The sequence below is a fragment of the Micromesistius poutassou genome (assembly GCF_964030765.1).
Source record: "Micromesistius poutassou genome assembly, chromosome: 17".
NCBI classification, from domain to species: Eukaryota; Metazoa; Chordata; class Actinopteri; order Gadiformes; family Gadidae; genus Micromesistius; species Micromesistius poutassou.
In genome coordinates, this window is record NC_140287.1 from 2,093,955 (window position 1) to 2,108,036 (window position 14,082).

At 46.0% G+C, this 14,082-nt stretch overlaps 1 protein-coding gene across 1 annotated transcript in view; it reads left to right on the forward strand.

Moving 5' to 3' along the window:
• Positions 1–14,082, forward strand: part of ccdc88c (coiled-coil and HOOK domain protein 88C) — a 59,643-nt gene that overhangs the window by 15,682 nt on the left and 29,879 nt on the right. Inside the window, exons 6-11 of the mRNA XM_084482382.1 lie at positions 5,384–5,467; positions 6,099–6,242; positions 6,323–6,555; positions 6,992–7,073; positions 11,915–12,073; positions 13,204–13,350. Of these exons, the coding sequence (XP_084338508.1) occupies positions 5,384–5,467; positions 6,099–6,242; positions 6,323–6,555; positions 6,992–7,073; positions 11,915–12,073; positions 13,204–13,350 (849 nt within the window). The remainder of the gene's footprint in view (positions 1–5,383; positions 5,468–6,098; positions 6,243–6,322; positions 6,556–6,991; positions 7,074–11,914; positions 12,074–13,203; positions 13,351–14,082) is intronic.

The following is a 14,082-nucleotide window of genomic DNA, read 5'->3' on the forward strand; positions in this document are numbered from 1 at the left end:
ATGCACGCACGCACAGACAGACAGACAGACAGACAGGGTTAGCAACCAGGCTCAGTTAGTGCCCCGCCTCGCCCCAATCAGTACATGTCTCTATGCGTCAAGCCGTAAAAGGCGTGTTTATTAGGGGTGTAACGATACACAAAAGTCACGATTCAGTACGTACCTCGGTTTTTAAGTCACGGTTCGTTCGGTATGTTTTTCGGTACAGCAGGGTTAAAAGAAACCAAACATAATTTTATTTATTTTTTTATTAAACAGTGGTTTCCTGAACAAACTTAACAATGAATACAAAAAAGTAGGTCAATATACTGCTGAAAAAAGTACATTTACTGACAAGTAAATAAAAATCATTATTCTCAAATAAATAAAAAATATAATAAAATAAATATCCATTAAAGTGCAGCATTTAGAAAATAAACGGTGGAACTGTGTGAACTCTTCTTGAACTGATTTACATTAGGATTGCCAGGGATTGCTCATTGTATTTTCAGGGTTTTTATGTCCACATTGTTTGCAGAAAGGGCAGATCTGCTGGCACTAACGACGTCTCCCGCAGTGGAGAACACCCTCTCACTAGGGACAGAGGGAGCAGGTGCAGCCAGGTAGCGCTTTGCTAACATCGTGGGGATATTTGTGCTCATTGGTCCCCCACCATGCAAGTGGATCTGAATCCAGTGAAGTGCCGTCCTCTGTGTATGAGGTGACCTCTGCCTTCACCAGCTGAAGAGTAGGCTTCTTTCTCTCCCCAGTCTTGAAGAGCTCACCAAACAGTTGGGCCGTGCCTGGTTTCTTGAGAGGAGGAGGTACTCTGGGGTCCTCTGGGTCTGCTCTCCCGTGGGATGACATGGCTCCTGTTGCCTCTGTGGCCTCACCCTGCAGAAATGAATGACAGGAATTATGCATAAGTACTATTAACATTGTAACAGCAATAACATGTTTCAAATGAAGCAAAAATGGCATTCATTCATAAGAAAAAGGGTTAGGCATAATGTAATACTTAAGATCAATACCTGTTCTTTAATAGCCACAATCTCTGTGGTGAGACTCTTGTAGATCCTTTCACGGCTGGCGTCATCCACATGAGGAAGGGCCTTGAATCCTGGATCAAGAGCTGTGCACTTCTGAAGGAAGTCCTGAAGAGCAGGGTCAGCGTATCTGTCCTTCAGGCTGCCTGTGATCGCTGCTTTGACATCTTTCACAGTCGGACTGTCTTCCTCCTTCGGTTCCATGGACGTCAGGAGCATGGTATTGAGAGGCAGGACCATTGAAACGGATGGTGTGGTTTCAGTGCACTTCAATGTTGTCAGGGTTTTTAGGGGTTCAAGGACCTCAATGACCTCCTCTGCCATCCTCACGTCCTGGTCAGACAGTGTATTGAGGCCCTTGTTCCTCTTGAGGGCCTTTTCTGTTAATGCTGAGTAAACAGCAACTTGCTGCTCGAGATAACACTCCAGCACGTCATCACTGGAGCTCCAGCGAGTGGGGACATCATGGAGGAGTCTGTGTTTTGGAACATTCAGCATCTCTTGTTTGCTCTGCAATATATGTGCAGCTGTTGTGCTACGGTGGAAGAAAGTAACAACACTCCTGATTCTGCCCAGCAGCCTGGACACCTGGTTAATTCCCGTCGCTTTTTGTGCTGCTAAATTAACTGTACGGGCAAAGCATCCAATTTGTGGTCCCAGTCCAGCTTCACTGATAGCATTGACAATGTTTCTAGCATTGTCTGTTGTGACTGGAACTGTGCTTCCTGCCCTCTCCAGCTTCCGTTCTGGCACTGACACTGCCTCCTTCAGTACCTCTGCCAGACGTGTGCTTGTGTGCTGTTTGTAAATGGGGCGGGTTTGCAGGCTGTCCATGTTCCAGTGGCAGTCCGGTGTAATGAAGTGCGCTGTCAGTTAGATAGCTCTCGGTGGCCCTAGACGTCCATCCAGCGGTGGTGAGAGCGATAGAAGAGGCCATAGATAAATTGTGCACTACTGTTGCTTGTGCCTGTTTATAAAGGCCAGGAATCACCTTCTGGCTGAAATGCGGGCGAGAGGGAACAACGTGACGTGGCTCGATCACATCCAGCATGTGTTTAAACCCCGTGTTCTCAACAACGGAGACTGGTCGCATGTCAGCTGCAATGAAAACGCCTATTGCGTTTGTAATAACTTTGGCCCGGTCTGAATTACTACCGAGAGGCTGCTTGAATAACATGGGTACAATAGCTTGGTCTGCACTCCACTTGTTTTCTTCTTTGTACCTGACATGTCCATATTCGGGTGACGCCGTTTCAAATGAGTGTGCCAGTTTGTTGTAGACCCAGCGGCATACGCAATTGCAGTAAAACAATGCCGGCATACAGCGTTTGTTTTATCTACCTGTCTTTTGCCATCGTCATTGAATGTTACTGCGAACCCGTAATGTTCCCAAACAGGGGATTTCAGACACCCGGGAGGATTCTCAATCTCTCCTTCAGCTGCGTTCGCCATCACTTCTCTGAGCTCTGCTCGTCAGAAGGCATCAGTGTTGCCAGATTGGTCCCAATCTGGCAACACTGACTGGCATCTATGTGGCGTGTCTGGGCCATGCGTTGTGGCTGACATTACTTCAATATAAGATTCCGCACATTCAAAAACGTTCTGCACGTAAAGGGATTAAAACGACGCTGCTACAATGTGTGTGATATGTGCTTAATTCAAATAAAAAGCTGCTTTTGTTCGGTACGCACCGAAATGAAACGTGCATGTGCGAGGCGTATATCCCGGGTATAACATCCTTCCCGGTTTCCGGTTTGTCAGGGGTGGGAATCTCGGTCCTCCAGAGTCCCCTCCTCTGAAACCACACGTGTTCCCCCCCCCGGGTGGAATCACATCACCCACGAAGAGGTCTCTCCCCCTGGTGGATCCGTCTCTCACCACGAGCACCAGGAGAGCCCTGAGAGAGCCTTCAAGCAGGCTGTTTAAGCCCTGCCTCTCCACCTGCTCCTCAGGTGATCCGCATCTCGCTGTTTGGCGCTGGCACCAATGTGCTCACCTGCGCCATCTGGTGGGAATGGGTGGTAGACCGCCTCCACCACCTGCACTCTGGGCTTTAGGGGCGCTGTGTCAGAGCCCGGTTGCCACACTCCTCCGCCCTTCGACAGAGCCTTGGGTTGCCTCTGACCGACCAGCGACAAGCGAAGCGGCTGAACAGGGTGTTGGCGTTGGTCTGCCCCGGCCAGTGGTCCCCCTGGAACCTGTAGGGCCTCTTGGCAGAGCGGCGGTCCTGCTTGAAGCGTAGCTGCTCCTGCTGCCGGCGCAGCTCGTCCCGCTTCCGCTGGATCCTATCTCAGCCTCGCCTGGCCGCTGGAAAATATGAATGAATGGGCTTGAGTCTTACGAGAATAAACGCATCAAGACAGTGAAAGGACTTTCATCCACAAGATGGTCTTCACATACACGGGCTACAAAAGCTCTTCTTTAAAATTTCGGAAATATTCTCTCTACTTTACCGGAAATAGCCGGAGATGCCAGTCAGAAAGCTGGCGTGCGTGCCGAGGTGAAGCCATCGTCCCTTCCGTGCGACAGGGGGATAATAACAAACAAACGCATTACCCGCGAGGTATTTCTGGACAACGGCGAAGCTTCATTTATTGAAGAAAATGTTGCGCAAAAGTTTGCCGTCCTTCTTGGACGTCCTACATTGTTGCTCTTTGTTCATTGTGTGCATTCTTCTTTTTCTTGGATTCATTAGCAGGCTGCACTGTGTCGGGCTGCTATGAGGTCCCGATGCTTACGTAGCTGCCGTGGCTATCTCTGTCCGGCTTAAACCCCGCCCTACCATAAGGGTACTGGCGGCGGTGGAAACGCGACACGTAACCGAGCTGGGCCAAACCGCACCCTCACTACTGAGCTGAGGCGTGTTGGGTCCGAAGCGTACCCTGCGGTGGAAATGCGCCATTAGAGTAGTAGCAGGTGTCCATATACAAATCGAAGCAACAGCCCACCTCAATAATGAGTACAGTTTTCAGTTGTAAAGAGTCTCGTTTACAATTACAATGTCTGGAGTGTTTGCTATGTTTTTAAAACAATCATTGTCAGGTACATTGTGATGGAACCAATTCATTTTAACAGCACTATGCTTAAAGGTCTTGCAGTCATGTCCTTGATTTATTTTTGCTAGATCTTTTGCAACCAGGTCAACCAATCGGTCATGCCTGGCCACATACAGTCCTTTGTAATGATGACATCCATTCAGAATGTGCGCAACTGTTTCATTCTCCTGTTGATCTTGGTGGAATATGCAGTATGGGTTGTGTTTTGACAGGTACCATATTGCTAGGTTGTATTTTGTTGGAAGATATTGCAGTCACGCTTTAACCATAAAGATTAATGTCCTCTGAAATGTAATAATTATTTATTAAAGAATGTGAAACAGAATGATCTGTGTATGGCAGTGCTGCTAACGCAGAGCTAGCTGCTAACGTTAGTCTGCGCTGGAGAAGAGAGGCTCCAGCGTGGTTGATCTGTAGATGTTGGGCTGAGTTCTCGTCGTTCAGGATCACTAGAGTGGAAATCTGTAGGTCTGTTATGATGTTGTCAGTCAGCGGATCTGTTGTTCCGTCAGGGCCTTGGCAGGAAAGTTGTAATCCAGTGCGGTGGCAGAGATCGTTGAGCTCTAGCCAGTCAGAGCGCACTCCGAATCCAGCGGCCTTGATGTTGAGTTTTCCATTTTGCTTCAATTTGAACCCGAGGAACTGGGGTTCATTCTGGGAAGCAATGGGTATCTTGCGCTGTTGTAGGTGTAGAAACAATGATTCGCGAAAGAGAGAGAAAGAAAGAGAAGGTCGAACAAATCAATGGAAAACCAGTGAGGGAGGGGCAGAGTTGTTGAGAACATTTTGTTGGGAAGGGTGCACTGTTTTACAACGTCCAAGAAAACCTCATTTTAATTAAGCTCAGTACGGTAGCACATTATGACTTTATATCACATTTGTTTCAATGTCCGACCATTGAAATGAAGCAATCTTACATGTACTGTGACGGTATAGCTCCCCAGACCCACACTCCCAATGACATTTGATGACACCACTTAGCTACTCCAAGCCCTCAAAAGGGATGGGTGGGAAGAGGATAATATAGCGGGTAAAATAGAAAAAATATACTAGAAAATAAAAATAGAATACACAAGGACAGCACAAAAGTATAGAAAAGAAGGGATTGCCTCTGAGATAAGTATTCCTCTGTTGTTGATGTACAATGACATTATCCATGTCCAGAATCCCATTTTTGTGTGTGTGTGTGTGTGTGTGTGTGTGTGTGTGTGTGTGTGTGTGTGTGTGTGTGTGTGTGTGTGTGTGTGTGTGTGTGTGTGTGTGTGTGTGTGTGTGTGTGTGTGTGTGTGTGTGTGTGTTCAGTGCGAGCGCAAGGAGGAGATGATTGAGAAGATAAAGCTGTTGGACATCCAGACGCAGGCTGCCATTGTCTCTCACATCCAAGAGGTGGGTGTGTGTTGCATGCATATGGTCCGACATTTTTTTGGTTTCATATATTTACTGTCACCCGTGACAAGTGCAGTGAGTAAGAATCGTAGCACGCCGTTCCGACCCGTTATTAAAAAATGCTGGAAGACATTATTATGAAAATACTGTACAACATAACATTGTCCCTTTTATTTCCAATAGGCGAAACCCCAGAGTGGTTTATACCCCTAATACCACAGTTACCAATAATGGGTAGATATTAGTTGGTTTTATCAATGGTATTATTGGGCTTTTATTTATTTAATGAGCTGCAATGAAAATGTTCTTCTGCGTTGCTTTGGGCATATTGTTTTTGCATTGTCAGAATACATCTGGACGCCAGTTGTATTTACCGCTGTTTTTGATGTTTTGCTTGGCCACTGTTTTTGACCAGTCAGGATCAAGTGCTCTGTGATCACGTGCTCTGATACTTTGACTGTTTCTATTGGGATTCAAACATGTTTTTATTTTGAATAAAGTAACACATTTTATTAAAACTGCAGATTTTTTTAATCTGAATAAAATGAACAGCATATAATAGTACATTTCTGTTATCTAATTGTGACTATGCTTCAGAAAGTGTGTTTGTGGGGATGCTTGTGTATCACAGGTGACCCATGACCAGCTGAATGTTCTGGACTTGTCCTGGCTGGAAGAAGGGGCAGAGTTGACCCCGGATGACCTCGATCCTCTCTCACGCAACATGGCTGTGTCGCTACGGCAACTGATTGAGCAACGGGAGAAGGCTAACGAGGTACTGAGTGCACGAGAGCACGCTCGGTATGGCTGTGACTTACGTGGGTTCATTAAATATCTTGTCTTTCGTGTTTCCAGGTCATTCTGGACCTGACTCAGGAGCGGGACTTCCTGAGCAGCCAACAGCCCCGGGACGCGTACAGGTCTCTGGGTGTGCACAGCCCAGAACAGAAGGCCCACTCTGGTGGGCTGGTGGTGGCCAATGGGGGCCCGGTGATGTCGGGCCCCGAGCACACCAAAGAAGAGAAGCACCATCTCTCAGTGGAGTTGGCCGACAACAAGGCTAAGCTGCGCCGATACAGGCAGGAACTGTGAGTGTTTCCAGTTCTTCATGGCTGGAATCTGCTCTCTGGAGTCTGTATAACAAACACATCCTGGATGGATGTCAACTAGTAAAACGGCAAAGAGAAATCCCTCACTTTCCATTTGGCTCTTCCTGGGGCTGTGAAAAAAGTCCATTGTAATTCCAGAAGCCTTTTTTGCTGCATTGCGATAAGACGCTCAAGGTTAGCTGTAATGACAACCTGGATGTGGCCCTGAACCTGCAGCAGTGTTAGTGTTGGTCTTTAATCAACTGATCACTACCACCGGGTCACTGCTAACCAAACATCCATCATCAAGGCTGACTCTACACTTTGCATTGACAGGTGTGTGTGTGTGTGTGTGTGTGTGTGTGTGTGTGTGTGTGTGTGTGTGTGTGTGTGTGTGTGTGTGTGTGTGTGTGTGTGTGTGTGTGTGTGTTGACAGTGAGGAGAAGACAGAGCAGCTGATGGACTCCAAACACGAGGCAGAGCGTCTGGACCAAGAGCTCCAGAGACTGAGACAGGAGGTAAGGAGTGTGTGTGTGTGTGTGTGGGGGGGGGGTCCATAGACTTATTGAACTTGCTTAGGCAAGGCTGCTCAGGGCCACGCCCCCACCCTCCGCCTTGACCCGCCTCTGAAAAACAGCATGTTTGTGGAAAGTTCATTGTGGGCCTGGCTCGTAGTGGCTGTAACTCTGCACCAAGGCGGAATTTCTTGAACGTCTTAAAGTACTGTATTAGGGCCCCACTAACAGCTATATAAAAGCATTCATAAAGTAGCATGCCATGGGATCTTTAACACTGAATTTCATACATTGAAATTTGCAGCTGAAATTTGGCATGTTGAAATTGGGGACGTTGAAAATATTCAAGTTTAATTTTATACATTGAATTTTGCACATTGACTTTTTAAACGTTGAATATTTGATTTTGAATTTTTGAACATTGAAAAATAAAGGTGAAAATGATTTGTTGAAAATGTAAAGGGTTAAATTCAGTGGCAAAAAATGCAGATACGTTAATTCAATGCATAAATATTCAGTGCTTAAAATTCAATGGCTTTTTATTTTCAAAATCCGATGAGACAGATTTACTTCCATACTATAGGCCGGGGCTATTCAACCTCCTTAACAAGTGGGTGAAAAAGGAAAACCACTGGGGGTTCATGGGCCACACATACAGTAACACTATGTCAATGAATCGCTACGAATAATTCTTACTTAAAGTAGTGTTAACTTAATAGATATAGTACTACTACATGGAATAAACTTGTCAGACGCATTCCTTTCTTCTTCAATTTTAATCGTATCATTATAACATTTTTGTTCTTACATATTTAGAATTCAACAATGTTGTTTGAATCATCACAAAACAGAACTACTGTACATATGAGATACATATTTTTAGCCTGTTTCAGGCAGTGAGAGAGATTGCACTGCTTTGATTTTGCTATTTCAGCATAGTTTGGCTCATAATTTGTATGGCGTGGAGCAACGTGTCCTTGTTTAGATGACATTCATATGAGAAAAGCTAGACTCACAAGTATAGGTTAAGCCAAACATTGTCAGAATAAGTGATGCCACTTTCCTGATTGTTGGGTACTGATACTGTCGAACATGGTTACACCAAAAGACGGCTACACCCTCAGACTGCAAGTGCTGTTTTAAAGCAAAGGAAGACTGCACATCAACTAGTTCCATCTGAAATATACTTTCATCAATACAGGATAATTCCTCTTTTACTTTTACACAGAAGTCTGCATCAGGCTTGATGGAAAATGGGTCACAAGCAAACTGCAATACCTCAATGGGAATGCTGAAGCCTTGGAATCTCTCAGTGAAGTTCTGTCAATTTTGTGATGCAGTCTGTCATGACAGGCGTTATGTCTCCCCCTTGTGATGTGCTCATGAATGTACGGAGTTGTGGGAAGTGCAGCAGTTTTTTTGTGATCAGGTCTGTTTTGAAGACCAATAGCTTGGTCTTAAAGGCACAAAGTCTCTCGACCAGATCAGCGATCGACTTTTCCCCACCCCTGCAGTTCGAGATTCAAAGTGTTCATGTGTCCAAAAATGTCACAGAGAAAGTAGACTGCTGCCATAAACCGTTCATCCAACATGCGCTCCAATGAGTTTGCTGCTCGTTTGTGTTTACATGTACGAAGGAAAGACACAATCTCCTGGCGGATGAAATTCACAATGCTCATGACGGTGTCCATTGTGTTTTTCAAATCACCACTGAGCTTAGCACACAACATTGACTGATGAATGATGCAGTGCAAATACTGCATATGTGGGGCTATGGCTGATAGTCGCGCCACCAGCCCCTGCACTCTGCCGATCATAGCCGGAGCGCCATCAGTAACCAACAGGCACACTTTGTAAATCCAGTTCATGTTCATTAAAAAATTACACTATCTTTTGAAAAATCGCTTCACCTGTAGTGTGTCCCTCCAGCGGAATAAGCCCCAGAAGTTCTTCACGAAATCTCACTCCATCGCAAAACCTCACGTAAATGCAAGCTGGGCCATGTCGGTACAATCAGTTGATTCGGCCACAGCGATCGATATATATTCAGATTTCTGAACATTTTCAAAAAGCTTCCCCGACACATCTTTTGCCAGTAGTTTCACTCAGTACGTTTACATGCACAGCTTATTCCGATTAAAGCCATAGTTCGACTATGCTCCGCAATTGGACAACTGCAATTGTCCGGTTATACAGTGGTGAGTAAACCGATTCATTGGCCGAAGCATGTCATTCCCCGGTACGATAGGTGGCGCTGTACCCTTTTCAACTAGTGGTAATAGAGCCACTGGTCTTCACGTCACCAGCAACAACAAACTCAGGTGCCTGCATTCGAGAAAGTCTGCATACGACCATGTTGCGTTTCAATCTGGACTTCAGAGAGTCAAAGCTAGCCCCTAATTCCTTCTCACCATGGGCGTGATAACCCCCACTAGGAGTCTTTACTTGTTGTGGAAGTACCAGAGAGTCAAAGAACCCGACGCAGTCTGTAAGATTCATAATATCAGAGAATGTCAGTTCGGCCGCGGCACAATGAATGAATAAAGATCGTAGTTACTACTTTACAACCTCGTTGATGAGCAACATTTAGAAAAGCATGTGCTTTTAATTCAGCCTTGGGTGAAATCGAAGCGTAGTGTGTAGTGAATGCATGTTGATGATGATACACTCCTTATAGGGGGTAACTACATTGGCATGACACCGGCTTCCTCCATCTTCTGCGCCAGCTTTTTAAATAAATCGCCGACCCGAAGTGAGTTGACAGCTGTCTGCTGAAAACATCTTTCTCCCGCCGGAGCAGCCCCTCCGCCGCCGGTCCGTATACGGCATTCCCCAGTGCAATGAATGAATAAAGATTGTAAACACGTCGGGAGAAAAAAACTTTTCTTTTGACAGATGTGCCCGAAGTTACTACTTTACAACCTCGTTGATGACCCACATTTAGAAAAACATGTACTTTTAATTCAGCCTTGGGTGAAATCGAAGCGTAGTGTCTGTGTGCTTCCACCTTTAATGAATGCGTGCCATGCATGCTCCCGCGGCCGGGACACAATTTTTATAGGGGGTAACTACATTCACAGGAACGACATGATTTTGGCTCTTACTCATGACATGCAAATGACTCGCCTCTGATTGGCTAACAGCACTGTCCGTCACAGTAATAAAACCTATTCAACTTAGAGAGAGAGAGAGAACCACTGGGCTCCTTGGGGGTTTCTGGTTGATTGAACACAGAAAGAAGAGCCGCCTTTTGAGCCTTTTGAAATACGATAGGTCACTCGGAGTTGCCGATAGGTCACTCGGAGCACCTCCGGCCGCCGCGGCGCCCCGAGTGACCTATCGGCGACTCCGAGTGACCTATCGTATTTCAAAAGGAACAAGTACTAAACGGTTTCTCGGGGAATGAGACCTTTAATGCAAACCAAACAAATTCTTAACGATCAATGATCGATCATCGATTAATCAAGCCCATGCCTAGTCGATACACTGGTTATGTGTGGGTCTAAACACTGGTTATGTGTGTAGCATAGTCTAGCTCGATCAGGCCAGATATGTCCTTGGGGACTAGGGAGGCGTCCGTTCATGTGTAGAGCCATTCATACACGTATCAATTCTAGCTCGATCAGGCCAGATATGTCCTTGGCGACTAGGGAAGCATTCGTTCATGTATAGAGCCATTCATACACGTATCAATTCTTGAGATATTAGCAGGCCAGGTGTCTGAGAAGCCCAGAGACCAAGGCCACGAAAACAAGCGTAATACCTACACATAGCCCAGAGAGGTCAGGATCAACTCTGAAACCAAGTTGTAATACCTACACATAGCCACAAGGGACCAGCACCGAGTACACATACGGGTATCCAGGAGGCGGGAGCTCAGCACCATGCTTAGCTAATCAGAGCACATTACGGAGGCCACGCCCACCCATTCATAAAGTCACGACACATAGCTCAAGAGACCAGAACGCTCCAGGTAACGCATTTATCGGATGCCTTACTAAGCGTTTCTCCACGCGAGCTTATACAATTCCCCTCCTTTTGCTTCGTAGATAACATACTGGACCTTTAAAAAATAAAGTGAGTTAAAAGCGATCATGACTCGGCGATTTTGTAAAAGAACACGGCATGTGTGGGTCTATACTAGTGGTGTAGATCTCTGGTTTCATCACGATACGATATTAAATTGATTCATTGGACAGCGATACGATTTTGATTGGATTCAGGATCCTGCGATCAATTTGAGACGATATCATATGCCCAACACAACCTGTTACATTCACATTACCTCACAAAAAACAACTTCATTATAATTTCATAATTTTATTTCTTTACTTTTCCAGATATTTAAAACAAAAACAATATTTTTTTAACAAAGAATTGCAAGCAGTGCAACATTGCGTAAATGTTTTTATATGGCTTAACTTACAGAGCCTAATGATCTTTCATTTTGAACATAGACCATTCCCAACCTATCCATGTGGATAGTTTCTTCTAAAAACAAAACATCCCTTTTGTAAAAAGTTAAATAAAATGTAACAGTCAAATATGTCCTCCAGTGTCCGTTGGGTTTTTCTTAAAAAAAAATAAACTGGTCAACATGCTCAGGAGACAAAACACTGCGTTCAGAATGGACAATGTCTTCTGCAGTGCTGAAAACACGTTCTCAAGGTACACAGGCCAGGAATACACAGGTCGGTTTTGGCAAGGTTTGCCAGGAGGGGACACTCAGTCTGGTGTGTTTTCCTCCACTCCAACACATTCCCTTCCAGGGGCGAAGGGGCAGTCTGTTTAAACTTAGCAATAAGTTGCTTGTCTCTACAACGGCTGTGTGTGGGTCCATACAGAACCAGTCTCTGTCCACGGAGGCGCGCTTCGTGCGGGCGTACCAGGACGAGATGGACTCTCTGAAGGAGAGGGCGGCCCGCGTGGACCGGCTGGAGGCAGAGCTGACCCGCTGCAAGGAGAAACTCAACGACGTGCACTTCTACAAGAGCAGGGTGGAGGTACGTCTGTCACTTCTACCAGAGCAGGGTGGAGGTACGTCTGTCACTTCTACAAGAGCAGGGTGGAGGTACGTCTGTCACTTCTACAAGAGCAGGGTGGAGGTACGTCTGTCACTTCTACCAGAGCAGGGTGGAGGTACGTCTGTCACTTCTACAAGAGCAGGGTGGAGGTACGTCTGTCACTTCTACCAGAGCAGGGTGGAGGTACGTCTGTCACTTCTACCAGAGCAGGGTGGAGGTACGTCCGTCACACCTCCAGGTCGGAGGTGTGGTTGGTCACACTTCCGTCACACAACAGGGGACCTGCTCCAGGAAGGAAGCAGCTCACGAAATCAGTTGGTTCAAGAACGACAAAAGTGAATCCCCTGAAGAAGTACACATTAATGGGCTTTATTCACCTTGCCGCCTGCAGAAATCAACATTCACTTCCCCTAACCAGCTAGCATTTAGAAACAGAATGGAACCAAGATGGCTTCCCTCTGGCTAAGGCCCACGGCAGCCTTTTAAAAGCCAGCCTCAGTCAAACCCTTAAAATGAGTGGAGAAAACCACAAAATCATAGCTCATTTATTTGTGTGGCTGCAAGCAGTCCCAGTCAGATACCAGGTCTGAGATGTTCCATATAAATACAAATTCTGACCAAAGACTGAGTTTCTACTCCCACACAAAAGCCACTTGTTCAATGTACTCATGACCTTGAAGAGCGTAGCGTTTGTGATCATCTGTTAGTTCAGTACCTGAGGAATTAGTTGGAGGAACTGCCACGCTCATGAACACTGTCTGTAAAAGCAACTCTTTTTATGAGTTCATGTTGCAGGCAAGGCTTCTTTTTCTGCAACACGTGTCTGAAGCAGTACTCCAATATTAGAATAATGGCAAGCATGGCGGTTTGCCCTTGAAAACGTATTGTTTTTTTCATGGACTTTTGTTTGTTTTATGTTTGTATACCAAAATAGATGAGACCATTGTAAATCCTTTATAGTAACGAGCAGCAAGGGGCTTCATGGAAACACAGAGTTAAGGTGTATTAAACAAGTGGATCTAAGCTGCCACTGGCAACTCAGTGAATTAAGTGTGTGTGTTTGTGTGTTTGCTTACGTGTGTGTGTGTGTGTGTGTGTGTGTGCATTAGGAGCTTCGTGGGGACAACCTGACTCTGATGGAGACCAAGGCGTTGCTGGAGGACCAGCTGTTGGCCTCCAGGGGGCGCTGCGAGAAACTCCATGCAGTAGAGAAGGACAACCTGCTGTTGCGGGCCAAGATCCACGACGTGGAGATGGTGAACCTCACTTTACATTCAGTGCACCAACCAATAATATGATGACTATATGATCGCCTCTTGCACACTACCTCCGTCCGTCGACGGATGGCGGCTTTTTGACGCATCCATGTGTTTTCCCGGGTTGTATTACAAAGGCGATTTTTATTGGACAGTGCACTTGCGTATATTTGCATAACGCGATCTGATTGGCTGACGGATCCGCTGCCTGAAAAGTTAAACTTTTCTCAACTTTTGGACGCAAGAGACGGAGCCGATGATACGGACGGACCCACAATGCATTCTGGGAGCGTCCCCATGCAAAGGCAATGAGATCCGTCGACGGACGTGTACAGTGTGCAAGGGGTGCAATAAGCACAACAATCCAAATAAAATAAGGAATTGCATATATAACTAGACGTGTCGCCGCGTGTGTAATTTCTGAATAAAATGCATGTGGTTGCGCCAACTCGTCGTGTGTAGTGGTGGATTTCATGATTAGTTTGAATGAATCAGTTCGCGTCGGTCAGTTCGCCAAGAAGGGTCGTTCATTTGTTTGTTTGTTCGTTCGCATTTCCGGTAGCGGTGAATCATGATTCTCAGTCACTGAGTCGGTCAGACTCGGCTCCTCCCTCGTTCTCGTTCAAACGAATCGCGAATGCATGTTCTCAGCCGAGTCGGTCAGACTCCGCTGCTCCCTCGTTCTCATTCTCAAACGAATCACGATCGTGCAATGGTGCAAACAGTCATCAA